Source organism: Apteryx rowi, unplaced genomic scaffold, assembly GCF_003343035.1.
Source record: "Apteryx rowi isolate R43461 unplaced genomic scaffold, aptRow1 scaffold_37, whole genome shotgun sequence".
NCBI lineage: Eukaryota > Metazoa > Chordata > Aves > Apterygiformes > Apterygidae > Apteryx > Apteryx rowi.
The window spans coordinates 2,359,850-2,386,292 of NW_020450196.1; the positions used below are offsets into that span (position 1 = coordinate 2,359,850).

At 38.2% G+C, this 26,443-nt stretch overlaps 1 protein-coding gene across 1 annotated transcript in view; it reads left to right on the plus strand.

The window, feature by feature from the left end:
* Positions 1 to 26,443, plus strand: part of ADAMTSL1 (ADAMTS like 1) — a 202,462-nt gene that overhangs the window by 15,780 nt on the left and 160,239 nt on the right. The window contains exons 2-4 of the mRNA XM_026073568.1: positions 945 to 1,072; positions 13,899 to 13,944; positions 24,733 to 24,969. Of these exons, the coding sequence (XP_025929353.1) occupies positions 945 to 1,072; positions 13,899 to 13,944; positions 24,733 to 24,969 (411 nt within the window). The remainder of the gene's footprint in view (positions 1 to 944; positions 1,073 to 13,898; positions 13,945 to 24,732; positions 24,970 to 26,443) is intronic.

The following is a 26,443-nucleotide window of genomic DNA, read 5'->3' on the forward strand; positions in this document are numbered from 1 at the left end:
CTTTTTTGCCTGTGAATAACAGAATTCAACACTGGAATATTTTGCTAGGTTTTGGATTTCATTACAAAAGTTCTACTCAGCTCCACTGAAGATAAAATTAGTTCTGTGTTGAACTATCTCTGTGTCCCAGAATAATCCCTCAGTGTTGACAGCTGACATTGATTCCTCCAACGCAGGTTAGCAGTGATGCCTGCTGATTTTTCTCTGCAGAAGGTCTACTGCAAAAGCTATCCTCATATACTTATCTCATCTTCTCTTTTGTTCCAGATACATTTAGAAATGCAGTATTCAGTGGGTGGTGGCCCACAGCACAAGCCAGATTTTAAATGAAGACATGGCCTGGCATTTTCCATGCACCTTTACGTGCTTCTGTAGGTTATTCAGGTTCCTCCAGCAAAATGGCCTTGTCCATGAGGGACAATATCTGTCCAAATGGTTGAATCATTTGTGTCCTTACAGACCAATGCTTGTGAGGTGCACCTGCATAAATGAAAATGAACTGTTGAAAATTGGTGTGACTGTATTACTTGAGGTAGGTACTGCTGTACTTTTATGGGTTAATCCTGGAAGAGCTGAGTCTTTCTGGGTCTATCAATCAGTACTGCACAGCAACAAAACATGAAAGCATAATTGCTGAGGTTTACCAAACTGTCCTTCTTCCTTGTAATCAGGAAAAGACCCCTGTCTCACTGTTGTTCAAAGTACTCTTCTGCAATAATCATCACCAGTCTCAAGAGGCAGAGCATGATAGTCAAAGAATGAAAGCATCTTCTACAACACCCCTAACTCTAACAACCAGTTGTTGTCAATCAGTAGGAGCATCAGTGGACAACAGATTGGTTTGGTTCTTTCAACGACCAAGATGATATCCATTATAAAGAAGAGTTAAGCTAGCAAAAATAGTTTTTTGTCTTTTTCCTGATTTTTTTTCTCCCTCTCCTCAGAGCTCTAGAACAGCTCGCTCAGAGGAAGACCGAGACTCACTGTGGGATGCCTGGGGTTCGTGGAGCGAATGTTCACGCACTTGTGGAGGAGGCGCTTCGTATTCATTGAGACGCTGCCTGAGCAGCAAGTAAGTTGGTGAATGCTTTTTACTTTACTGATGGGAGAATTCAACCAACCAGTATGTATCAGACCATAAGAAACAATCCATAGAGGTCTCAAACTATGCTGAAATTTCAGTCTCACTGTTAGAAAATAACAGGCTGTGTTTTCATAATTCAGGCAGCCAGCCAACATGTTTGATAAGCCAACACCCCTTTAAAATGTAGTGAGAACCTGTGGAGATAGTTTCCTGCACAGTTTACTTAAGCATACCAAATGCTGTCAGCTACTGGAAAATGAAACCTCTGTACACTTTCACCTTTTCAGCATTAATCCTTTTCATGCACATTGTGACTGCAAGGTGGGCAAGAGAGGGTTGGATACTGTCGGAGAGAGACACTCAAGGTTCATGAGGGGTTAAACAGGATAGGTTTAATGAAGGACTTACACTACAGACTGCACGGGGAGCCCCAGGAACCATGAGRAGTGGTCGCCAATGGGAGGCTGCTGGAAGTATGGGTCAGGGACRCAGGCTGGACACACAGACAGGACTTCCCCTGTTGTTCATAAGTGCCCCTTAAATTTACTAGAACTGTTTCCTTATCTCAGCTGTGCTAACCTTGAGTAGCTACTATCCGGGGAAGCAGCTAGACGTTGTTGACAAAACAGAGTATGCATGCCTGGCCCTGATAGGAATTTGGTCGGTGTGTAGTTTCACACGCTGGGGCTGCTACCATGTACTCTGCCCGTCACTGACTCCTCGCCAGGTCTTCCGCAGGTGTTCTCACTACACACATATACTAGACTACAGCTAATTCATTAGTTTTAATGGCCTATAATCTCAGCCACACTGAGAACAAAAAAGCATCATATTGATCCAAAATATCCTGAACTATATAGATAAGAATGACAATTCTCCTGAGGGTATCCTGCAAATTAAATCTCAGGTAAAAAAGTTTCCATATCATCAAATGTTCCCCAGCTGTGAGAGGTAGCATGCCCCAGTGCAACGGTGTAGTTACCCAGAATCAGGCACCCTGGATTTTATTCCTGCCTGGTTACTAAATTGTGATGGAATGCAGACAAGTCACCTGACATCATTTCCACTGACATCATTCCACTATGCTATGTGTAAGTTTGCTTTGCAAAATATTTCTAATAGAAATATTATTTCTATTTACATTAGTAAAAGTAAATGAAATAAACAGAATATAGATGATAAATATTAACACATTCTTGATAAAGAATATGAAGGAAAACTGCAGACCCAAATTTTGTGCCTTATTGCCATCTCTGACACCTTGGATATTGTAATATAAAATAGGTAATATAATTTTCCATCTTGCATATGTTTCTTTCATGTACTTATAAAAATAATGCTAATAAAACAAATCAGGACAGTACACTCCAAAATTGTTTCTTACGTCTAGCATTTAATTCATGATTCTGTTCMGTGATGACAAAAAACAGCACAAGATATTGAATCATAAGGTCAGAATAGAATATTGTGCATTTTAGCTTTATCTGTGGACAATTCAGTCTCCTAGTGCCAGTAATTATTGGGTTAGTAGTGTACAACAATCAGCTGGGAAGGGAAAAGATAAGTAAGGGCATCTACTGAAATCAGTAGGAAGACAGTACTCTTCCATTCCATTCCCATGGGAAAAGCATCATAATAATTTTCACTTTAAAAATTTGGGGCCAAATTCTCATCTCTTGGTAGTTCTGTAGCAAATAGGTGTTCTGCAGAGACCTAGAAATCAGGAATCACAAAGGTAGGAACTTCTTGTCATCAGCCACAGTGTGGATCATAGCTACCATTTTAGACTTAGAAAAATAAATGATCTTATAAATGTTCCTTTTTGTAAGCGTGATGCCCCAGACATATCAGGAGATCTGGGATATCTGTGTAATATGATGGCTTCATGATTACACCTCTGTTCCCTCACTGAAAACTGCCTCAGTATTCCTAAAGTAGAAAAGTCTTGGAACTCCATATAGTGCTCTGTAGTATGTGAGCATATGCCATTCCTTCTGTGCAGTCTCTCCAGCTTCTCTTTGATTCTAGTCCCTGAAGGGAACCCTGAAGCTACCCCAGGGAAATAGGGAATAAAGTCATAAATCATAAAGTACATGTCTTTTATATAATAACTTTCTACTGTCCCTTCAGTACATCAGCAATGCTTCCTGCCTTACAAAACAAAATACAAACTTTGGCTCATTAAGAGATGGAAGACCCCTGTTTCAGGATAGGATGCAAGGGTTTAATTAGGTGCACAACTTCCACTAGCCAATAGCAGTAACTTATAAATGCTAAAATTGGAACCTGAATTAGCACAGTATCAAATGTATAATTGTTTTTCCTTTTTTTTTCTGATCTGAATGTAATTACTAATGAAAAACAAGAGTTTTAAATGATAATTTTTGTGCTGGGCAAGCATTTTAAGATGCTAAAAAAAAAGGCGGGGAGGGGAAGCAGGAGGGACCAGAGGAAAGAAAGCCATCCAAACCTTAAAGATTTGGAAATAAGCCTAAATGCACAAGACTTCCAATTCTGGCAAGGGTAGGAAAAAATGTCCAGCTCTTTGGGACAATTTGCTGGTTGGTACAGTTTATCTCATGTATCTGCTATGTATAGTTGCTCAGCAGTATGGAGGAAGATACAATGTATTTTTGACAAATAAAAATTGGCAATATATTTAGTGTTTTGGAACAAATTAATCCTAAATACTTCTCTCCTTGTGACAAATGTTCATAACGTATTACATCTCTTAGTTCTGTATGCAGTGGCTTCCAGAGGATTAAATGAAAAGGAAGAGCCCAATGCATCAACTTTGAAGAAATGCAAAGACTAATTGCCCATTTCTAAACACCATTAAGATATACAACTAAATAAAGGAAACCAGTTTTATTTCCAGCCTTTATTTGCCAAAGTTATGATAGTGCTTGCGTTGTTTGTTTTAGGAACATGCGTTATGCGTAGCCTTTTGCAGACGTGATGAAAAGAATGGAAAGTGCTAGTGTGAAATCCTATTTTCTAGTATTTTAGATGACAAATATTTCAGAGTAGGGGCTCTTGAGTAGTACGTGTACTTCAAACAACTGTTCCTGATTATGCCTAGAAGATTTAGTATGATAGCAATATAAATAAAAAATATGCCAGTCACGTAGGAGTGGTCAGCTTGAGTCGGCCATGAAGCCTGKTATCCTGTTCAAACAGGCACTGCCTGTCCCAGAAGTTACAGTCAGCCCCAGAAAGATGACACTGTGGTAATTACTAGTTAGACACTGTCCTAATCTCAAAGCATGAGACTTTTCACGCTTTCTAATCCTCTTTGTTGGCATTAACTATTTATATCTTGTTATTCACATAAAAGGCCAGACCCCCTTTGAATCTTACAGAGTTGTTTGCCTCGACTCACTTGTGAAAGTGGGCCTCTCATCCTAATCATGTGTTGCACAAAGAGGCATTTATTTTTGTCAGTCCAGAGTGTTTTGCCCTTGAGTTTCAATATTTTTTGATACAAAGCTCAGAAAAGAGAAACTGCTCGTCTGTTTCCTCTCTATCATGAACTGTCATCTGATAAGCAGTGTGCTTCTTATTTTTTTAACTAATACCAGCGAATGTCAAAGTTGAAAACCATGGATGAGAAAGGGGAATGACTGCCATCCTTCTTCAGACTGACAGGAAAGAGGAAAGGTGGAATGACCCCAGGAAAGGCTGAAGGGTCTTCACAGCAAGCTGGTGATACATGTGGCCACAGCAGAAAAGGAGACTGCGCAGGGTGATTCCATGAACACTGGCGAGAATTGTCTGCCCTAGGAAAGCACGGGCTGCCCCTGGACAAGAGACGTGGGGCATGCTGGCATGCTCCAGCTGCTACCATGATGACACTGCGCCACTGACCAAAACCTGTAGAGAGGAAAACCAAAGGCCACTTTTTATTTTCCTGAGGCCCAAACTAGCAACTGTTGTGGCTCTATAAAGAACAGAGTGTTTTTAACTACTGGATACCTTGGCTATAGGCACCCTGGAAATATATAGGCAGAGCAGGTCATTGGGATATGGTCATTGCCATGTTCCTCAGAATCTGGCTTTTATTTATTGCTGTCTCTCTATTGCACAGTCCAGCTGGAGTGAAAATACTAGTATGTCATCCAGGATAGTGATTGATAGTAGTCGTTTGTTCAGTCAAGGTGTTTAATAAGTGTGTATAATGTTTCACATGACTCAAACAGAATGTTAAACGGCTGGATGTTCTTTAGCTACCTGAAATTCATGTGAATTTATTTCTCTTCTTTATATTGGAATATATTTTCAAACCTGAAAGATCCTGATTGAAAAAATATGCTGTGTGTTCCAGAATTGTATTTTACATATTAGCAGAGGTTGCACTAAATATTAAAATTGTTTTGCTGTTTCTAGGCTTGGCAGGATGGTAATTATGATTCTTTCCCTATCTTCCAGAATTATCATCAATTTCTAATAAAATAAGGTAGCAGAGAGCAGAATAGCAGGATCTGCTAGAGCTATGGGAATGATTTTGACAGAAAATAGACAAATAGTCCAGTTTTTCAATCTGCTTAGAAATCCTATCCATTATTGTTGCTGCTGTTTCCAGCTAAAGCATGAAGCAGGGAACAGTTTCTTTAAGTGGACGGCAGAGTGCTAAGCTAGACATGAAGTCCCATGGGTACTGAATCTAAGTTTAAGGGTCAAAATCCATGATCATAACTCTTACCTCTGGAAAATCCTATGTAAACTGTTGAACAGAGTGGAGGTTTTCTGCCCTTAAATGAGTGATACATGTTCAGTAGGGGAGAAAAGTCAACATTAACATCTTCCTGACAAGTTTTCCTCAGCAGTAAAAGTGACAGAGGTAAAAAAAAGAGGGAACTCATGTAAGAGAGTCATAATCCTAGCTTTGTTGAGATGCTTTATGCCAGTTATGTTACTTGCTGGAATTTTTTCCCCTTTTTTCAACTTCCTCCCTTCCTTCCTTCAGCTAATGGCAGCCCTTTGGTAATGCAACCCAACTAGCGGTATGAATGAGTGTTTCCATCCACTCTGCTTGATAAGTTAGCTGAGGTAAGAGATACTATAGGTTGGAAGCTAAGCCCACTGCTGTTGCATATTGCTTTGCTAATGAATTTAGAATTTATTCCACCATGTGGCTGTGGTCCCTAATTTCAGGGTACAACCACAGACTCTGCTGTCTCAGGGGGATTAGAAAAGTATCTGCAGTATTTCATGTCCATTTAACACTGATAAGTGTGCTGTAAGCATGCAGGTATGGTCCTTTAAACATTGTGAATGAAATAACTATTCTAGTTTTTGGTCTGCTTCTTTATCAGCCAGTTGTGTTAGTATACGTTACCTTTCATTATGAAGTGATATCAGTGCAGTCTGCTCTAATCCTGGCACAACTAAATTAGGCAACATTATGCCAATTTATAGAATGTTCCATATGCCCATAGGAACTGTTTAATTTACGCATTTTTAGAATGTGCCCTCTGGTACCAGTTTTACAAAGTCTGTAGAATACCCAGCAGAAACATTTTACATAGATGTTTTCATAACTACTAGATATATCCACAAATGTGTTCTGATGAAGTATGCCATGTTATTGAATGGAAGTAAAATCAATGTCATAAAATTCTTAGGTCACTTGTGCTACCAAATGATTTAAGAAGATGGTTCTCATAATCCTCATCAAACCAAGATATTATCAGGGACTATTTCTGTATGCTAGTGTAGTGTATTATTTCATGCAAATGACCTTCAAGGTATCTTAACAGCTCTCTTTTTCTGCTTCAGTTGATAACTCTGTAGCTGTTTTTACTCCACTTTATCAGCAATATCCTTTCTGTACTATAGTGAGTAATTTTAAACATTTGGAAGAAATTTTGAGTATATTTAGTTTATAGCTGTCACTGGATAAAGCCTTGCCAACTAGCACTATTGAAAAAAATAAATTTGTGTTTTATTTACTGTGAGATTGATCAAATCTGTAAATATTAGAATCTTTCCTGCTTTCGTCTGATGGAGAAGCATTTCCATTTTTCCAGAGAGTTTACAATTCCAATTTCAGAAGCAAAAAGCTCCATTCTTGAGTTTGAGTCAATACTATACAAAGCTGCAAATTTCATACAAGTCAGAGCAGCACTGTGGTCTTGGAAAAACTGGTTAGTCCCATTGTGCTGTCTTTCCTAATTTTCAGCTGCTGTGCCACAATAAAAGTTGCTAAAATATACATAAACTGCTTTCCCATGTGATCCGTTACTGGAGTTGCCACAGCTGTTATTCTGGGTGAGAAAGTGGACTGTGCTAGAGTGAACGGTAGTCAGAGTTGTTCCTACAGTTGTGAGTGATAGCTATGATCTCCATAAACCTGTTTCTCTATTGAGATGTAAGTCTGTGAAGCCTTCACTTACTTGATATATGGTTTATAAGTCCAGGTTCTCTTGAAAGTTTTTGTATATTCATATCTTTCAATAAATCTGTTTTGAGATATAAGTGAAAAAGAATTAAATCAGCCAGATCTTTGCTTGATGAGAAGTTTTCATAAGTCTTACTACCTATAAAAAAGCTAAGCTGTGATTCTGTAAACCCCAAGCAATAGATTGTACTTGAGAGAGCATGAGCATTTTAGCACCTGTGGGCTAACACACATGGTTCAGATTCAGGTTCAAACTTCCTCAAAGCATGGGGAACTAGAGTTTCTGTTTAGCACATTCATTTCATAAAGACCAGCTGCAAAACTTGGATCCACATCTGAGCTCAGGCATGTTCAGATTTGGGGTGTTAGTGCTTTTGGGCTTGCAATGTGTTTTCAATGCTATCTTTGTGCTACAGCAGTTCAGGTGAGGTTTGGTATCATATTTTTTTCCTCACTGGAACTGTGGAGAGATTATCATTATTTTGCTGAAAATCATTTCTTTTAATTCTTCCTTTTTCATTTTGTGCCTTTCTTGACTGTTGAGCAACTGAAAAATATTTGCAACTGTAATGGTTTTCTGTATATATATGATATGCATTGTATGTGTAAGTCTAAAAACTGAAGACACTTTCTAAAAATTCTTAAGAAAAGCAAAAACACTGCAGTGACAAACAAACCAGAGAGATTAGATGTATGAAAATAAACAGTCTTCTGAAAGCACTCTGGCCTATTTTTTTTCCCTTTCTTCCTTTATTTTTATCCAATTTTATTTTTGCTATTTTAATTGGATTGGCTGGTCATGTTTTACTGAGGGTTTAGAGAGTATTATTTACTAAGAGCTATTACTTAGGGGCAATCCAGCTAGTAATCCAGCAATAATGAAGTAAAAAATGCCATGCAGTCCATTCCACTCATCAGTTTGTAGAGCACAATTCCAAGGTCTACCTTACTTTTAAGTAAATTTGATGCCAAACTTAAACTCCAAGAGTACATAGAAGCTACCCAGAATAAGAGTGCTGAATGAGTAAACTCTGTTAGAGTTGCAGCTTATTGCTGTTTCTGTAGCATTCATAATGAAATTCTCAAAATTTAACCATTCCCCTCACCAAACTTCTAGAATTTCAAATGAAATTGTGACTTGAGCCTAATCTTGCCTTTAGCATGTAAAGGCTTATCTTTACAAGTCAAGAGATGAACTATCTTCCTCTGGGCCCTATGCTGTTCTGGCTACACTGCTAATAGTAATCAAGTTGGTTTATCATTAGCCAGGCTAGCTAGCTTTAGGTCACCTTGGTTATTCTTGCATGATAGCCTACAGTATAAACAAAATGTTAGCAGAAGTTGGATGACTTTCTGTAGGAAGCATTCAACCCTCAACTTCAAGAAGCATCAAATAACCAGAAACAAATAGTTGTTTTCTACTAACATCAGCATTAAAAGGTCTTTGCCTTGGAGAAACAGGCACATGTCATTCAAACACACATGTCATTCAAATTCTGAAAGGCTCAATCTACAGCTCAGGTTTTGGTTCAAGCTATGTGTTAAATAAAGCTGTTTTTTCTTACTGTTTTTCTAACACTCTGTCTTTTATACTATGTATGGTTAGATTCCATAGTGTGATCCCTGAATCAATCTTCAGCAATTCTGTTGGTTCCAGTGAGTTTATTCTAGATTCACAGCAGGGTCTCATAGAGTAAGGTATGGTATGGTGTTTACTTACGCTAGTCCCATGCTCATGTCCATCACATACACAAGGGTCAATGTTTATTTAGTTTTAATTATGATAAATTTTTTACATCAGAAATACTGATTCCCTAATGTCAAGATTGTGGAAAATATTATTTATGCAAACAGTATAATTTCTAATCACTTTAAGTCTCCGATCACTTTCAATTACCTTGTAATCTCACTCTCATTTTAGGTCAGTATTGTCTGCTGCATCCCGTATGTGGGACTTTGGCAGCCAGACATAGGATTCATGTTTTGATTTTCCTAGCTGATTTGCTTCCTGTAGTGACTGAAGGTAGTATTTTGCCTCCTGGTTGTTTATTTTGCTACTTCTACAAAAAGAATATTCATAAGATCTATAATTAAATTTGCCAGGGCAGGTTGGCTTGTGCCCACTTTTCTCATCTTGAAGTTAACTATTCCTGTAGCATTTCTGGTATTTATTTACTTCAACAAGGTGCAGAAGTCTACAGGAGTCTCTTAGTCTTCCAAACCTAAAGAATCAAAAATTTGTACATGCAGGCTCTGCTGCATGTCAAAACACACCGGTCTGTGCAACACATTGTGGCAGACAAGTAGCAAAGTAACGAAAGAAAATGGTAACATTTTTACATAGCTTTTCATCTTGCTGTCAGTTGAAYGGTTTGAATGCAAAATTAGGCAGACTGTATTAGGGTTTGAAAAAGTGAATTCATATGTTCAGAGAGTCGTGATGCGTCTTCTGTTTTCATAATGATTTGATGCCCAAGGCCTGCCCTGTAGCTAAGTTTCCTGTATGGAAAAGGGGGTATAAGTGATTGAATAAACCAGACTCTTTCTTCCCCAGAAAAGGAGAAATAGAGACACCTCAGGATGAGAGGGGTGATAATGCTGTTGAACATTTGGAAGGCAGTTAAGAGCAGCAGGATGAGGAGATGCAAGAGACATGCAAGACTGTTAACATGTGTGAGGCATTGCCACATGCCTATGGGCACCAGAGGAAGCRGAAAACTGACTTAGTCTCTCTCAGATACCATGGAAGGAAAAAGGCCTAGTGTGTTTTTTTCATGGATAGAGTGTAGGAACAAAAATATGCCCTGGAAGAAAGGTTCTTAAGGGGTGTGAAAATAAAGGAGAGTGAGGGTTGTCCAGAATTACAGTTTTCAAATCCCTGTGGTGGACCATTGCATCAAAACTCAGATCCATCAAAATAACCCACCTCTGGCTCCTAGTTGTGTGCTTATGTGGAGCCTTGTTTTTTAAGAAAAGCATTTCAGACTTTGATGACCACTGATGGGGTCCCACTCTGCAAGCCTCTTTCATCACCTTTGGTAATTACAGTTAAAGGCAGCTTTGGCATGGGCTTGTTATTCATTCTGGCACGGATTGTTGAAAGGCTTCTAACTGTAGCTGAGCACAAATACACATCTAGTGCAGACCTTTGAGGGGGGGATTTGAACTAAGTCCCTCTCTAAACTGGAGCCCGAAGAAATAAGTAACAGGGTGTGGAGCTGTTTACATTAAATGAAATGAATATTTTAGTGTATTCAAAGTTGTTAACCTCTCAAAAACTTTACTGGCTAGGTGGACTAAGTTTGAAGGATGAAAACTGATTCCTAATAGCTTATTTTTCTTTCACGGTCACATGATAATAATTCCATGTCAAGCCAAACCCCCAGCTACCTCTTTCCTCTGCAGAATCCACTGCCATGTATGCCTGATAATACAGAACACTGTAGAAATATCTCTTATTGCTCCCATTTGTCGTGTGCCCACCAACTTGCCCCTCTGGATATTTTCTGCCCTTTCCTGGTGGCGATGTGGATTGCTTGGCCTAAAGAATTCTTATTTGTATCCTGCGGAGATCAGAGGATGTGATGGCTGTGTGTCATTACATGATCTTCCTGATCTGCTGTGATCCTTCCTTGCAGGGTTAAATGCTATGTACTGTGACATACTGCAAAGTATCCACACTGAAACATAGGATCTATACCATTAATTTGGACCCTGCCTAGAGGAGAAAATCTAGTCTAGTCTAATATCATACAAGGTGGTGTGCATTTCTCCCCAGCAGGATTAAGTTCCCCAGATGGTTTCAGCTTCCCTATTTTAAGCATAGACATGTTCAGAAATAGAACTTACATTCAAAAATCAAGATTTATTCCCCTGAAAAACTTTTATTTAAATATGCAATATTTTTCTTGAAAGTCTATCTAACAAGCTATTTTCTGCAAATCCCATGAATTTGAATCCAGAGGTAGATACCTGAGTTCAAGAGAATCTGGAATGTGGTCTGGAAGTAGTGTTGATCTGAAACAAATTACTTAGCAAACCTGTGAAAATATATCAGCTCAAGCTGAAAGCAGTTTGCATGCTTTTGATTGATGGGTGATAACTGGCAAACTAATAAGCTTTAAAAAAATCAGAAAGCTTGATCTTGGAGGGTAGACAAGTGGGGTATTTTGCAAGACTGGTTCCTAGTATTCATGAATCATCACAGCACTATCTACATCCAAAATTGTACATTTGTTCTGAACAACCCTGGCCATTAGCCAGAGGAGGGAAACTGGGAGAAAAATCTCAGTAGTACTGTAGCATATGTCTAATGAAAGTACCTAGTGCAAAGAATAAGCAAAAAATGGTATTTGCTTAAAATCAGACAATACGAAGAAACTGTGAAAATAATGTGGGGCATCTGATAGAAAGGAAGTTTAAATTTCCATGGCTGTTCAGTGGTTATGAGGTTAATAAATTACGGTAATTGAAATGGCAATAACAGCAGGTCTGTGTGAAGCAAAGACATGTTTGAAGCGTTGTGTGGCATTCATGAGAGACAGATGGGGAATGTGTCAAGCTCACTGAATAAGCTACTCAGTGTGGTTGATTCACGGTGCAAGGCCTGCACTAGGACTGCCTGTGTGTGTCATAATATACTTGTTCTCTGCTATCTATTGGTGTAAATCAAGAGTACTTCTACTGAATGCTGTGCAGTGTGAATAGCTATAGGTTTGGGCTGCACCAGAATATCTCTATYAGTTTGCGTACATTACTCAGGAAAGCCTGGGAGGGGGATGGAATGATTTGGTTTGACTTGACTTTTAATGCCAATATTGCTATACTAGTTCATAGCCTACTGTGGATATTATTTTTGCTATTGTACTGCTAAAACTGTTTCTCCGAGTGCTGGGTATCCTGTGCACATTTTTCACTTCTGCCCATGCTTGCAATGGTCAAAATTTACTTGAATCAATAGCATAACACTACAAAAGCATTGCGCTAGTGATACATCTATTATGTTTTTGACAGCATTATTTATGTGCTAAATGCTATGGAACAGAGCTTTTTATGCTTATATTTTTTGTGCTCTTCTGAAAGAATGATAGATTTTATTTTCTTGCTTATCTTCTCTTGCAGTCATTTACACCACTGTGATATATTTGCAAAATGAATTTTTGCCCATGTTTTGTACTCACACAGGTGTAAATGACTGTTGGAGGAATTTCACAGTTAAGTCATATCTGTTTTCAGGTATGTGGAGATTGGTGGGAGGAAGGATGGTTTCAATAACTTAAATGAAATCAATTCAGCTTATCCTAGAGTTAACTCAGTATGGAAAATGTTCTTCAATCTTTAAAAAAGAGAGAAAAAAGAACTCACACAAATGCATGCAGATGCTGTCCTTTCTCTTGGATAGTTCAAAAATGTTCTGGATTTAAAACTTTAGCCTTGGCAGGCATTTAGTCCTCAAGGAATGTATGCTTTGTTAAATCCTGAAAAAAAAGTTGCGAAATTAAGAAATAAAAAATGTAAGGAATTCTATTCTGTTGAAGGATAATTTTTAAAAGCCAAATCCTGCATTCTGACCTCCACTGGGTATTCTCTCTGAACTCATAAAACATATGGAACTCTAGCTAAGGTCAAATACTCAAAATATACACCACTGTGTGCTAAAAACATATATGGATCTTGACCTTTCTTCTGGGAGCCCTGTTGGCACCAGAACTGGTATGGGTCTGCTGTGTGGGAGGAGGAGGAAAGCCTTGGCAAGCACACGCAAAGGAACGTGTAGACCTTGACATCTGCAGACCCCAATGGCTTTTTGGATACATTCTGCATTCTGCAGCAGGGATCTGGGAGTAGAGTGGGGCTGGTGGACTGGTAGAAAATTTTATGGTCTCCTTCCCCATATTAAAGGAAGAAGCGGTGTGAACACTGGGTAGCTATCCTATTTTTCACACCTCTGTGGAAAGGCTTCCTTCCTCCCACTACACAGATTGTTCCCCAGCAGACAAAGCCCAGCTGCTCCAGCTCTGTGTCAGTGCTAAGACATGTGCCTAGGTACACACGCAAAGGTGTACGGTTGCGAAATCATTGCAGTTAGCTGGGAGACACAGGTCAACATTAATGTGATTAAGATGTTGACCGCCAGCTAAGCTCTGAACGCTGGCCTGTACCTCATTTACAAAGTGATGCCACTGTCAAGAAACCCATTTTTAAGCAAAGATAGGAAATTGGAGAGTAGTGGAATTCACACCTAAATTTTCGTATGTGGGCAGAGAGTCTTTAACTTTTGGAAAGATGGCTGGTGGGGGGATTAAGAGCTTAGAGATCCTGAGAAGAAAAATGTTGGTACAGTAAACATTATGTGTTTGATTTTTGTATTCAGCTATTAATGCTTTTGGTTTTGTTTTTAATTTTTGGACACAGGACCTGTGAAGGGCGAAACATCCGATACAGGACATGCAGCAATGTGGTAAGTGAAATATAGCTATGATATAATACAAATCATCACACATGATAGTAATGTCCATATAACGTAAAACAGTTCAGTAGTAGTGTGATAACAGTAATACCATAGCTAGCTAAACTACTTTCGTATCACAGGACTGCTGGCAAATCTTTCTGTGTTTCTTGAAAGCTGGAGTGGTTATGGCATAGCATGATGCTAAAACTGTTTGGATGGGATTGCCTTTCTCAGCAGAGTGTCAGTGAAGCTTCAGACCAGCTCTGCATAACTACCCTGGCAGAGTCGAAGACCACTCAGATTCCAAGTATTGCTTTGGTAACTGTCCGGTTCATCATGGGCAGTCTGTCAGGCTTGAAGATTAAGCTGTTAAGGACTGAAGACAAGTTAGTAAAGATACATCTTATTATTCACCTGTGCCCATCCAGTGTTGGAATTAAGTAGAATGTCTTAGTAAAGCAGTTTTTGATGGCCCACTCTAGCGTTATGGTCTTGCCAAAGGCTTTTGCTTTTTTTTTTTATAGTAGAATGTGATTTTTTTAATACAATAAAGTAAGAAGCTTCAAGGTCTGTTCTCACCAAGGTGAAAGTATGTTTTCRCTGGTGAAAGTGGAAGTAAAGACTTTAATATGGAAAGTTCTGTTGTGTGCCAAGAGCTGTAAAAGCTCTCAAATTACTCAGAGCAACGTCAGTTCCACCAGTAAAGATGGAAAATGAAGTCAAACTTTCGCTGAGCCAGTCTTTCTTATGCCTGATAGGGACAAACTCAGAAGCCTTTCAATAGGTGCTTTGTCTGCAAAAGTTAAAAAGTTAAAGTTAAAAAACTGAGTATGTTCCCTCAGATTTGCCTTATATTCTCTTTAACAGACCACAGTTCACAATGCAAAGTATTGCTTGCTTGTGTTTGAATTCTCATCTCCCATGCAGTAAGAATTATGACCTTCTTTCTCACACTTCTGCCTCAGAAGTTGATTCTGGGGTCATTGAAACTTCCCATCAGTCTAGACATCTGCTTCAATAACTGACAATGACAGTCAGTAAATAGGCCTGCTGGCTGACTTCACAGTCCAATTTCCAGCTGTGAGGCACTTAGGCTACACCACCACCTTTAAGAAAATTGGAAGGTCAATTTGTGTCATTCAAGTCGCATGCTATAACACTATTGAATATGACATAGAAAAAAAGAGACAGTGTTTAAAGCCAATTTGGCTTAAATGAGACTCATGAGCTTTATTTTGGTTTGTGAGTGCATGCAGATTGTAACGGTCCCTTCCTGCTCCTGACCTCCTCTTGGGTACATTGAGAGAAGTGAAATATACTAGCATCCTACTCTCCTGGCATTTGTTATTGCTGGATCACCCTGGTTAGAGGCTAGGATTTTACCTATGTTGCAACGCTTGTTTTGGAATTGTTGAGCTGAACTTTCCAAGATAAAGAAAATTTTTTAATATATTTTTAGCTTAGGTTCTGTTTTGGGCCTGTGAGCCTGGACAGTTTTCCTACAAATTAAACCTTGCATAGTTTTGCCAGGAAATTCCTTAACTTACCTTCTATTTGACAATAATGGCTCCAGACTTCACAGCATATCACTGAGGCATCCAGCTGCAGAACTCTCTTAATTATACAACCCCAAATAATTCAAAATGAAACTTTCAAGGTGCTTTACTCTGCTGAAATCAGTGGCATGTTTGCCACTGAGTTACGAAGACCCAGGATTACATTTATAATTTGTAACCCCTTTTATTGGAGACTATAAAAGACGGATTGTGTTACCCTGTTCTCTTAAAAAAAGAACGCAATGAGTTTTCATTTAGTTGTTTTTGCTAGACTTGCCAAACTAGAAATAATTCAAACTATATCCTCAAGCTTTCGACTGCATTAGACTTCCATCAGGCCTTTCAGATACAGCTTTATGCCATTAGGAAAGTACTTAGCTGTATTCACTTTGCAGGCATCTGATTTCAGGGGAAAGCGTTTTCTATTTTTTAAGTACGCTGAATCTTTGATTCAGGTGTTATAACCTTCCATTTATCATCTTTACTATTCTGAGATACTGTACACCAGTATTCCCACTATCAGTCACTGCAATGGCACTGCTACCATGATCAGCAGCAGAAACTGTGGCAGGATCCTGCCATGGGCAGTGGTGGCCCTTAGCCCTGTGTTTGGTACCACTCTGAAGTACTTTGTGCAGAACTAGTGGAAACCTAAAACAGTTTGGGAGCCCTTGACGTGCATCTCTGTTCTGAAATTCTCTCTGTTGCTGAACTGTGTAGTTGTACTGCTGAAATATTGTCAGTCTCTTTAGAATTCAGAATGATAAAAACAATCTTCTTTTTAATGAAGTCCACCATATTTCCCTCCAAAAATCCAAGGATGCACACACACAAATCAGGTCTTGGAAGCAATTAGTTTTATGACTTGTTGTAGAATTCTGCTGGAAAAGACACACAATCATGTATGTATTTTTGTTTACTCAGACTTTCCCATTTAAGATTCCATTCAAAAAGACATTTGAAAATCAGGAGGCCAGACCCAGAGAGACCTACATTTACATCTATGCTGAACCACAGTCTGTCACTGGAGGGTGAGAGTAAACCTCCCATTTTATCCCTCCAAATGAAGCTCGCCTATCACACATTGTGGAAATTTCTTTTTTTTTCCTGAGGAAATCTGTGTCCTGAAATGTGAGCTTTCATTACCACTAGCTTATGCATAAATTGAGTGCTCTTGTTATTATTCATAAAATAACTAATCCTTTTATTTTCTACAAGCCATTTTCTCTGAATTGACGTGCCTTTGTTGATATGATTGTCTTCCTGCAGAAAAGGATGATAGTCGCATAAAATAAAAGCAAACTATTTGGAAGGTGAAATCAGAGAAACGGAAGAATAGTTCTTGGAGTTTGGCAATGAACACATTTTCATAGGCATTATCATTTGCAAGATTTTGCTACAGCTGGTTTTAATTTATCCTGAAATTAAATTACAGGAAAAAAAAAGGGAATGGAATTTAAAAAAAGAGAGAGGAAAGGGGAGAGAGAGGTGCATCCATTTCTTAAGTGACCTGTATTTTTCTAGGGATATTAAACCCTTTTGCACGGTAGACACTGTAAGAGGGACTGATACTTCTGTCTATAAAGCTTCTGTGCAATTCCTAAAAGAGTAAATCTGATTCAGTGAGTTTGCTGCTTGCATTGCCTGGTGATGATCATAAAATGGAAAGATCTGGGGTATGAAGCCACACGTGTAAATAGTGAAAGAAGGAATGAGGGAATCTGAAGATGATTTAGGATTGAATTACATCAGTCTTTTTTCTTCTTACTGTTAGTATTGATTCCAAGTATGTTTCCAATGATTTTAGAATGTAACCATGGAGGGAGGGAGGATTTTTCATTAGAGAATTATTCTGAATGCAATAAAAACATGTTTCTGTACCTAGCTGGATTGCCATATTAAACACTATGCAAAATAAACAAAAAATTTTCAAACTGTGAGCAGAATTTTTAGAGTGGACTTTTTTTTTCTTTTTTAGCTATCACACTCTCAGTTCTTTCTTCTGGGTGTACTCTCAGTTGTCAGGTTCTCTTCAACTTTTGTATAAGGCTGTCATGCTACCTTGTTTGCCCTGTCTCTTTTTCAATCCGATTGCAACTACTGTAGCATTTTGTGCATTCTCTTCTCTCATTTACACTGAAATCTATCTGAACAAGATTTATTGGAACATACAGTCTTTCTCCCTTCTCTCCTCACCATCTTCAGTTATAAAAACCCTTTTTTTGTGATTGAAAACATGCTGATTTTCCCCTGATATTTTTCCTATTATTACACTGCTTCCTGAGTAAAGCCAGAAAAACTGAGAAGCAGGAGAGCTGACATTCCATTCTCAAAGGTCTTTGCTTTCCATATTTACTTGCTCGTTCCTGTCAACATGATGATGAACACTACAAATAAAGCTGTTCTTGAGATACTGATGATTCAACATGAAAACAAACAATGCCAGAAGTTGCACAGCACTATTAGTTCTTTGTACACAGTTTAGAGCGGTTCCGTAAGTCTAAGATTTAATTTGTAGATGCAAGACCCCATTAATCAAACCACCAAAACTTATAAATATCATTTATAGTTCTTTTTATATACACTTCATTTTCTTCACTTGGCTGAAATACCAACTCTAAATTATAATGACATTCCCCATTCTTTGGCTTGCATTCAGACAAGCTACTTCCATCCCTGTTTCTTATCATCTCATGCTGCTTTTTGTACATGCCAGTGCCAATAGTGTCCATCCCACTTTTGATGAAATTGCACTCTTTTCTTGCCAGGCACCAAAGCCCAGCCTGTTGGAAACTGTTAAACCTAAACTTCCAGATAGCTGTATCRTTGTTCTCAGATGCATTGTACTGGTTTGTGTGTTTGAAAAGCACCATTGCCAGGTGGAATTTTGTCAGACTGACACAGGTGACGAGCAGGATTCAATTTTTCTAACATTTTGTGGGTGCCACATCAGAAATGCTATGTAAAGTCTTTTGCAGTCAAAGCTCCTGGTTTGGACTTTGCAATACAATTTGGTGTTTCCCATCCCTGAATGATCTGCAGTGTGAAGAATTGCTCTGTGGTCCTGTTCCAGGGAAAAGAGCAACTATAAGTACTACGTATATCTTCTTACTAACACCAGATTAAGTTCATTTTCAGCTTACTCTTTAAATGAAATGTCTTCCACACTAAGATCATTTATTGTGACTACAGCATGTTCTTCAAAATGCTGGATTTTAATAACTACCGTCTTATTTTTGAACAGGTGCATTTTAAAACCTCAGTGTCACTGTGTCTTGTTTAGGAATTATTTCTTCATACTTGGAAACAAGCTGCTAATAATAGCAGCTTTGATTTCTAGATATGCTTCCTTGTCAGCAAGAAGACTTGTGAGTCTTTGACTATTAAAAAATAGAAAAAAAATTGTTGTCATCCTATGTAAATGCATCAAGAATATTTGTAGACCAGACAACCAGAATCACTTCCGTCACAGTGGCATTTCAGGACTGCTCACTCTGGTTATTTCATAGGATTTAATTGCAGTATTTCTGATAGTAATAAGCTCTTAATTTGCATATCTGTTTTTGATCTATGTGGCATCCATGGTGCTAGTATGAAAGCGCACTGTAGCATTTTATTCTTGTATTTGTTTTTGACTGAAATATTTGAAAGTTTTTTAAGTTGAAACACAAGTTTCATGTTGAATTATTTGCCAAAAATAGGAACATATAATTTCTTCTATTATCTGTCAAAATTGATTTTATAATAATTTCTAATGGCAAACATTCTTGGAGGGTTGGGTTGATATTTCACTGACTGTTACAGCCATCACATCAATCTCCAATCCATGTTCATTTAATACAGATTAGAAGTATATGATGATACTGCTCATTTACCTAATTCATATTATTCACCCCATGCTATTCTCTGTCAGATAAAGCAGTGTCTTGGGATTGTCACAGAAGGCTGTAGTATGGGCCCCACTTGATCTAAACAGTTAGGCATGTGCCTAACCTATTTAGAAGTTCACAAGAGTAGATCAATGAAAAATCTGGCTGTAAGAAACTTTAATTCAAGCAGGTCATTCAACAAGTCTTAAAGGACAAGCAGAGCTTCCATTAAATCCCTAAATCTCCTAAATCTCTGTACTTGCATCTGAAATTCTTATTTAGTCTTGGGCAAACCCCTGGTGGGGGACCTCAGCATTTCTTTCTCAGCAAAGAAATCTGTGCAGCTGACATACAGTATGTGCTTCATGAAACTGGTTCAAAAAGTTGTTCTGTCAGATGCTGCACAGAATAGTCAAATTGTTAGTCATTTTTTGGACACAGGAAAAGTTCCAGGTATAGTAAATCATTCTTGGCCTCTGCAAATATACAAGCATATATATTGTAAACTGTTTTAAGGTTCCTCAACTGTTTCCACCTACTGGAGCCTAGATACGATCTCTTACATTTCACCCACTAAGTAAACTTTAAAAAGCCTGACCCTCTTTTGTCCCATGAAATGTGATCCACCTATCACCAGCAAGGGACATCTGGGATTCATCTTATCTTTTCCATTGGTTTGTTGAGTAATAGAAATTGTTTTGAATGGGATTCAAGCATGGCAGAACTCCATGGACCTTATGAATTACAAAAGGGCCAAATAGGAGGTCAGGTTAAAAAAATTTTTTTGGACTTGAGGAAGTGAATGAAGCTGTAATAATATGGCCAGGATTAGGTGGTGCCTAAGAGGTGAAGATGAAACTTCTCTGTTTATTTTAAAATAGGTTTCATACATCAAAGGGATTTCTGACCATCTTTAAAATGATGTGTATTTTCATCAAAATGGAGGAAACCTTGACCTGATAGGATGAACTGAGATTGCAGGTATCCAGCACAGGCTCAGTGTTTCAGAAATATCCCATGAGCCTTCACAGTTTGAAGGTCATGAAACAGCCATCTAGGACTCACAGAGTTAGTGGAGGAACAGTTGTTTCTCATTCATTAAAAATTTTCTTCCCTAAAAAGCCATAATGAATAGGAACCTTGAGCAAGAATAGACTAACATGAATCTCTCAATTTATTCTTTTTTTCTGTTTCTTTAAGGAGTATGATGGCAGTGCTCCCTCATATATGTAGGTACCTACACATAATTTCCAAAAGAAAACTGAAACAGTATGATTTGAATATATGACCAAGCCGGAGTAACCTGAAGACTACTATACTGCTTTTGCAGTCAGATGCCAGTGATGCTTCAGGTTGCAAGCCAGATCTCCTAGCCAGAACTTCAACCAGTTCTCCTAGCAGAACTAAATAGCCCACATCAAGATATGCTACCTTGGGCTCAACACTACTCTAACTTGGCCCTTGACTTCTGGCTGTCACAAAATATTGGCACACTTGTGTCTGTCTACCTCTTTATTGCACAGGTAGGCATACTACATACTGCTAGATAGATTACTTTTCCAGGATTAGACCCTCAGGTGGAGTAAAGTAGAACTTCACTCAAACCAATGAAGCAATGCTAACTGACAGCTACAGAAGATCCTCTACCACCAAGCCCCCACACACGTGCTGAAAGTCATCTGATTTTTCAAAAGGGGAAAGATTTTGTGAAGTTGGAGTCTATGGTTTCTCCTGACCAGGAGCCAACACTGGAGAAATAAGGCACAGAAAAGCTATGACAAAAAGGGAAACGCTCTTATATAAAGGTGCGAGAAGTGTTTAGAACGAAATAACAATTTACTGCTTGAACAAATTTGCAGTAAAACACTGTGACTTTGCCTTATCTGCTATTTCAGCAACTAGAACACTCATTTACAAGCTGCAAGGTTATATCTGTATTTCATTATATGACTGCACAAAGCCCGGCACGAAGAGGCTCTGGTCCCCACTGACATATAATACAAACAATAAATAATAAGTTTAAAAAGCCAAAACAAAACATAGACAAGAGATTAATAAACAGAGCCAAGTTCTGTACAGTTTTCACTTTTCCAGTCTCAATAAGCTATGTCTAATGAAGGGTAATATTTGTGCAATAACATTTCTTAACATTGTCCTTTTCAGTATAAAAAACATTACACAGATCATGCAAGTGTTATGTGTGTAGGTGCAGGTACATGTGATTTCCTAACTGAAAGAAAAGTTCACTAAAAAATTCCCTAAGGGAATGGGGTCTACAAGGCCCTGAGGCAGATTTAGGATTTAGGATCTGAGCAGGAAGAAAGTGGTGGGCCAGACTCTCACCCCTTTTAGTATCTGTGTGCCAAGATAAGTATGCATCTCTGCCTTTATGACTGCTTGAATGTATTCTTTCAATGGCTTCAAGTTTCACATGAAAACTTTTTTAAACACAAGATCTACTATTTAAATCCATTGTTTTATTTTGATCGTGAATCAAAGAATGGAATTATTTAACATTTGGTCCTTGTCACCTGCCGTGTCCTGAAAGTTTGTTATGTTGACCGTACATTTTTTATTTCTTTGATTTAAAAATAAAATCCTACCAAACAAACATGGTATTGAATCCTGTACAAAGCAGGATTATGCACTCTGTATGTTGTGTATTTTACTGGGCCTTTCTGTCTTTGTAAAAATAAAGCTCTTGCAAGCCAGGAAGTTTGGAAGGCAGAGCCAAGCTTGAACCAAAGAAGAGAGTTGGCTTGGATCTCTGAGACAAGCATAAGCCAAGCCATTAGACCTGACTGTATTCGCTTACGGAAAGAAAAATTCAGAGAATAGTATGCACCAGAAGATTTTGTGGCAGGAAGTAAGGCCACAGTGTTCCTCAATTCTTGCCTCTTCCATACTGAAAATAGAGCTAAACCAGGTCTTGGGTCAAGCTATAATTGTCATCATCATCCTCTGTTTAAAAGGAGAACAGAAAATTCATTTTTTCTTTGAATTACATAGCTATGGAGGAATAATGAATCTCCCAAATGTTTTTCTATTCTTTTCACTCTGTTCTGTTGCCCAAACTTTGCTCCGTGTCAGCAGTTTGCCCAGATGACAAAACAGACTGATTTGCCTATAATTTCTTCTGGAGATTTTAAAATAAAATTGAAATGCATCCAACATTTACTTTTTCTTTTATCTTTCATAACACTTGAACAGAAAAGCTGTATGCTGTCTGAGCCCTCTTGCAGTAAAATTCCAGTTATGAGCTTGGACTTTCAGCTTTTGCTTCCAAAGAGAATGAATGAGCTCTGCTTTATTGCCCATTGGTATACATTTTCTAGAGCAAGTTTTGGTCCGATTCCTTTTCTTCCAGGTAGGCCTTAATCCATTTAGCCTCTTGTAGCAATAGGACTGTTTCTTTATACTTAAGCACCAGAAGAACTTTTGGCTAGAGCTTGACCCATGTTATCCTTGGGCAACATCACAGTCAAAGACAAAGCAAATTAACTGAAAATTTGCTCTCATGGTAGAAAGCAAATTAACTAAAATCTGTAGCTTCAGGCTATGGCTTGTATCTGTGCATAGTTCWCTATAAGAAGTGTTTGCAATGGTGTGATCCAACATCATTCACCATTCAAACATAATGGACGTAACCACATTGCTACTGTGGAGTTAATGGGAGGACAGATTGGTTATTCTGGGTTGCAGGCAAGAGTATATAAATGATACATTTATAGCCAAGCTTCTCCCATTTTGCTTCAAGGAGAGATCTGAAAGTTTTATTTTTAGGAGAGGTTTTATTTTAGACCTTATTACTACACAACGATGCTTTAATGTGATAAAGTGACATGCAATCCCCCCAACATTCTTACTGAAAGGTGTAATAATTTGCCCTGTTTAAAAGAAGCATCAAAGAGGGAATTAAGATGTAGAGAAAGATCTGGGAAACAGAGGTGATCTTTTAAACCTGAGCAGAGGTATTTTGCCTTAAAAGCAGCACAACTTTCCTATGAGGGAAGATAGGTTTGTGAATTAGGTTGTTAATAAAGTTGTTAGAATTTCTATAGGATGAAAGAGCTATTTTGAGGACAGGCAGAGAATACAGAAATCTTGTAAGAATATTCTTTGATTATGTATTTTAATATATGGCAAAATACTTTCCCATCAATTCTATAATCCATATTTATGCCCACCCATAAATACGGCGTAATACTCCCATGAGGAGCAGATTTCCTTGCAGCAGCAAAATGGAGGACTGTGGGGCCTTAATAATCTAGCATAGCCATGTTGCCAACACTTGCTGTTTTATCACACTTCTCATGATATTTAATGCTTTTCCTAAGGCTGCATTCCTGTAATTATGTGGGAAATTCAGGTTACTTCTGAAAAAACAATGAACTTCCAGCCTTTGTGGTTGATTGCTGAGGAAAACTTGAAAATATCAGTCCTCAAGGATCAGAAACTGGAAAGGAGATAAAAAGAGCTTATGTTTATTTTGTCTGAAATCTCATGATTTTAAAGCTTTACTTTCTTGAATACTTGACTAATGATTTTCAGTGCTAAATCATGGCAAGAAAGTATCTGTGGGCAAAAAAAGCCTTATGTTTTCATCTCAGTGAGAGAAATTAACAAAAGACTTTTAAGTAGCATGAGTGATCTTTGTTTTTTTTTTAATCAGAGAATGGTGCAGAGTGGGGTATTTGTATTTGTGTTTGGTGCAGAGTAGGGTATATATGTCTCACAAACCTCCCAAAGGATTAACAATGGGATTTTTTAGAGGTTTACCCAGCAAAATCATACGTTACTGATTATGTGAGCTATGAAATCTTAGCCTCTTTTAAGTTGAAGAAATACAAATGCATATACCATTTTTGTTGCGTTTTCTGTTGTCTCATTGCTCTACCAACTCATTTAGGTCACTGGGGGAAAAAAGCTTGTGAAAAATGCTTAAATAAACAAACAATTGAATCAAGTGATTTTTTACTTTCTCTCCAAACAAAAGAGGAACAGCTGGCTGGAGGAGGGTGGGTGTGCACACACACATATCCACATGCATGCGCAAGTGGATAGTGATTCAGTAAGAATATTTCAGGACTGATAGGTTCTGCAGTTAAGCCACAGATGTGTAAATATGTTTATGTTCCAAGCACATTTATCCATGGTCATGTTTTTCRTTACTTCTGTGGAAGATAAAAAAAGATATAAATATCCTGCTGAATTACGTGTAGTTATAATGATCTCTACTATTTCACTAAGTCTGTTTGTCTAAATAGACAAACTCCTTACATCCAAATGCTGTAAAGTGCAACCAGCTATGCAATACTATAACTACCTGTCCTAAACAGACTTACTGACCTTTTTCTCTTTCTTTTCTCTAGGACTGCCCTCCAGAAGCAGGTGATTTTCGTGCCCAGCAGTGCTCTGCTCATAATGACGTCAAGTACCAGGGACAGTTTTATGAATGGCTTCCTGTCTCTAATGATCCTGACAATCCGTGTTCGCTAAAGTGCCAGGCCAAAGGAACGACTCTTGTTGTAGAGCTGGCGCCTAAGGTTTTAGATGGCACCCGATGTTACACTGAATCGCTGGATATGTGCATCAGTGGCTTGTGCCAAGTAAGAAGAGAAGTCTTACTCTCATGTCTTTCCTATTTCTTCCCTCAAATATCTACCATACACACACTCACTTCTCCTCCATACTTGTACCATTATAGGTCTTTCTTTTTAATTGTGTATTTTTTATTTTTTATGCCGCTTTCTGTTATACTGTCTAGGAAAAGGTGGACAAATTTAGGCAACAAAATTATTTCTCACTTTATGYTGTTTCCCTGTTTTTCTTGGAGGAATGCATTCTCACTGTTCTGTAGTTAGCTCCACTAGCAGATCCCAATTGAAAGTGTCCTAAGAAAATAATATTTTAACTTTTTATTTTGAAATTTTGCGAGCCCAGGAAATTACCTTGTCTTTGAGGATTATTGCTCAAAATATCTCTTAGCAATCCAATAGATGAGGCACCAAACTGGGAACTCTGCCACTGACTTGCTGCAGAACTGAGCAACCTGCTAAAGCTCCTTAGGCCTCAGTTTCCCTGTCTGCTAAAAGGTGGGATTAGGGGACTTTCTTAACCTTTCACTTCACAATGCGCAGGGATCCACCAATAGAAATGCTAAATATTGGCTCTCAGTTTTTCAGCTGTCCTTGTTGATTGTTCAAGCGATCTGTTGGCTTCCTGATTTGTTTTCTTACTTCCACTGAATTGCTTTTATGTTACCTTTGTGCTTTTATTTCTATATTGCTATTCCTTTGAAGTTATGTACATAAAACTTTTGTTTCCTGAACTGCATATAGGCTGCAGCGTGATTGTAGAGGAAAGGAAGTTTGTTTTGTCCATATGTGTACTTAATGCACCTAAGTATTAGAAAAGTCCGAGTTGATCAAGTTTCAATGCCCAGTCTCACTGGAATCTGTGTAGACTTGCAATACTGTTTGTTTTCTTGAGTATTTTCAGCCATGTTATGTGTCTTTGGAAGCTTGCTTCCCTGTTTCCTTTCTCTTTGTTTTTCTGTTCCGAGCCAGAAGTAGTCTTTCAGTAAATGGAATAGAATAGCAGTTATCCAGCTAATCTCATTTGTGGTATGAAAAAGGGAATCATCTAGATCTCTTGACTTCAGTTGAGCATACAAGTTTCTGAAAACTTTAATTTGCCTAATGAGACATCCACATTTCTGTCTTCCTGTGGTTTTTAACTTTTTTTCTTTTTTAATTTAAGTAAAAGCACAGCAGTCTGGGTAGGAAAATAACACTATAGCAGGCTGGAAGTTAGGAGCAGAGCATTCAGGCCCTGTGTCAGGCTGATTTGTGTTTAGGTCCAAATACAAAGCATACCTTTCTACAGAGCTCATAAACATCCACTATGAAAACAAACACATTTGCATTCATATTCCTTCTCATTCCTGCAAGACTGAGCCTAACAACACCACTACTGCTATGAACTCTGATACTACTTCTTAACTGTCTCTGTGGCTTAGACAGGTATTTTGAAGATAGACAGACAACTATGGTGCTTGAGGACCATAAGCTAAACTAACCT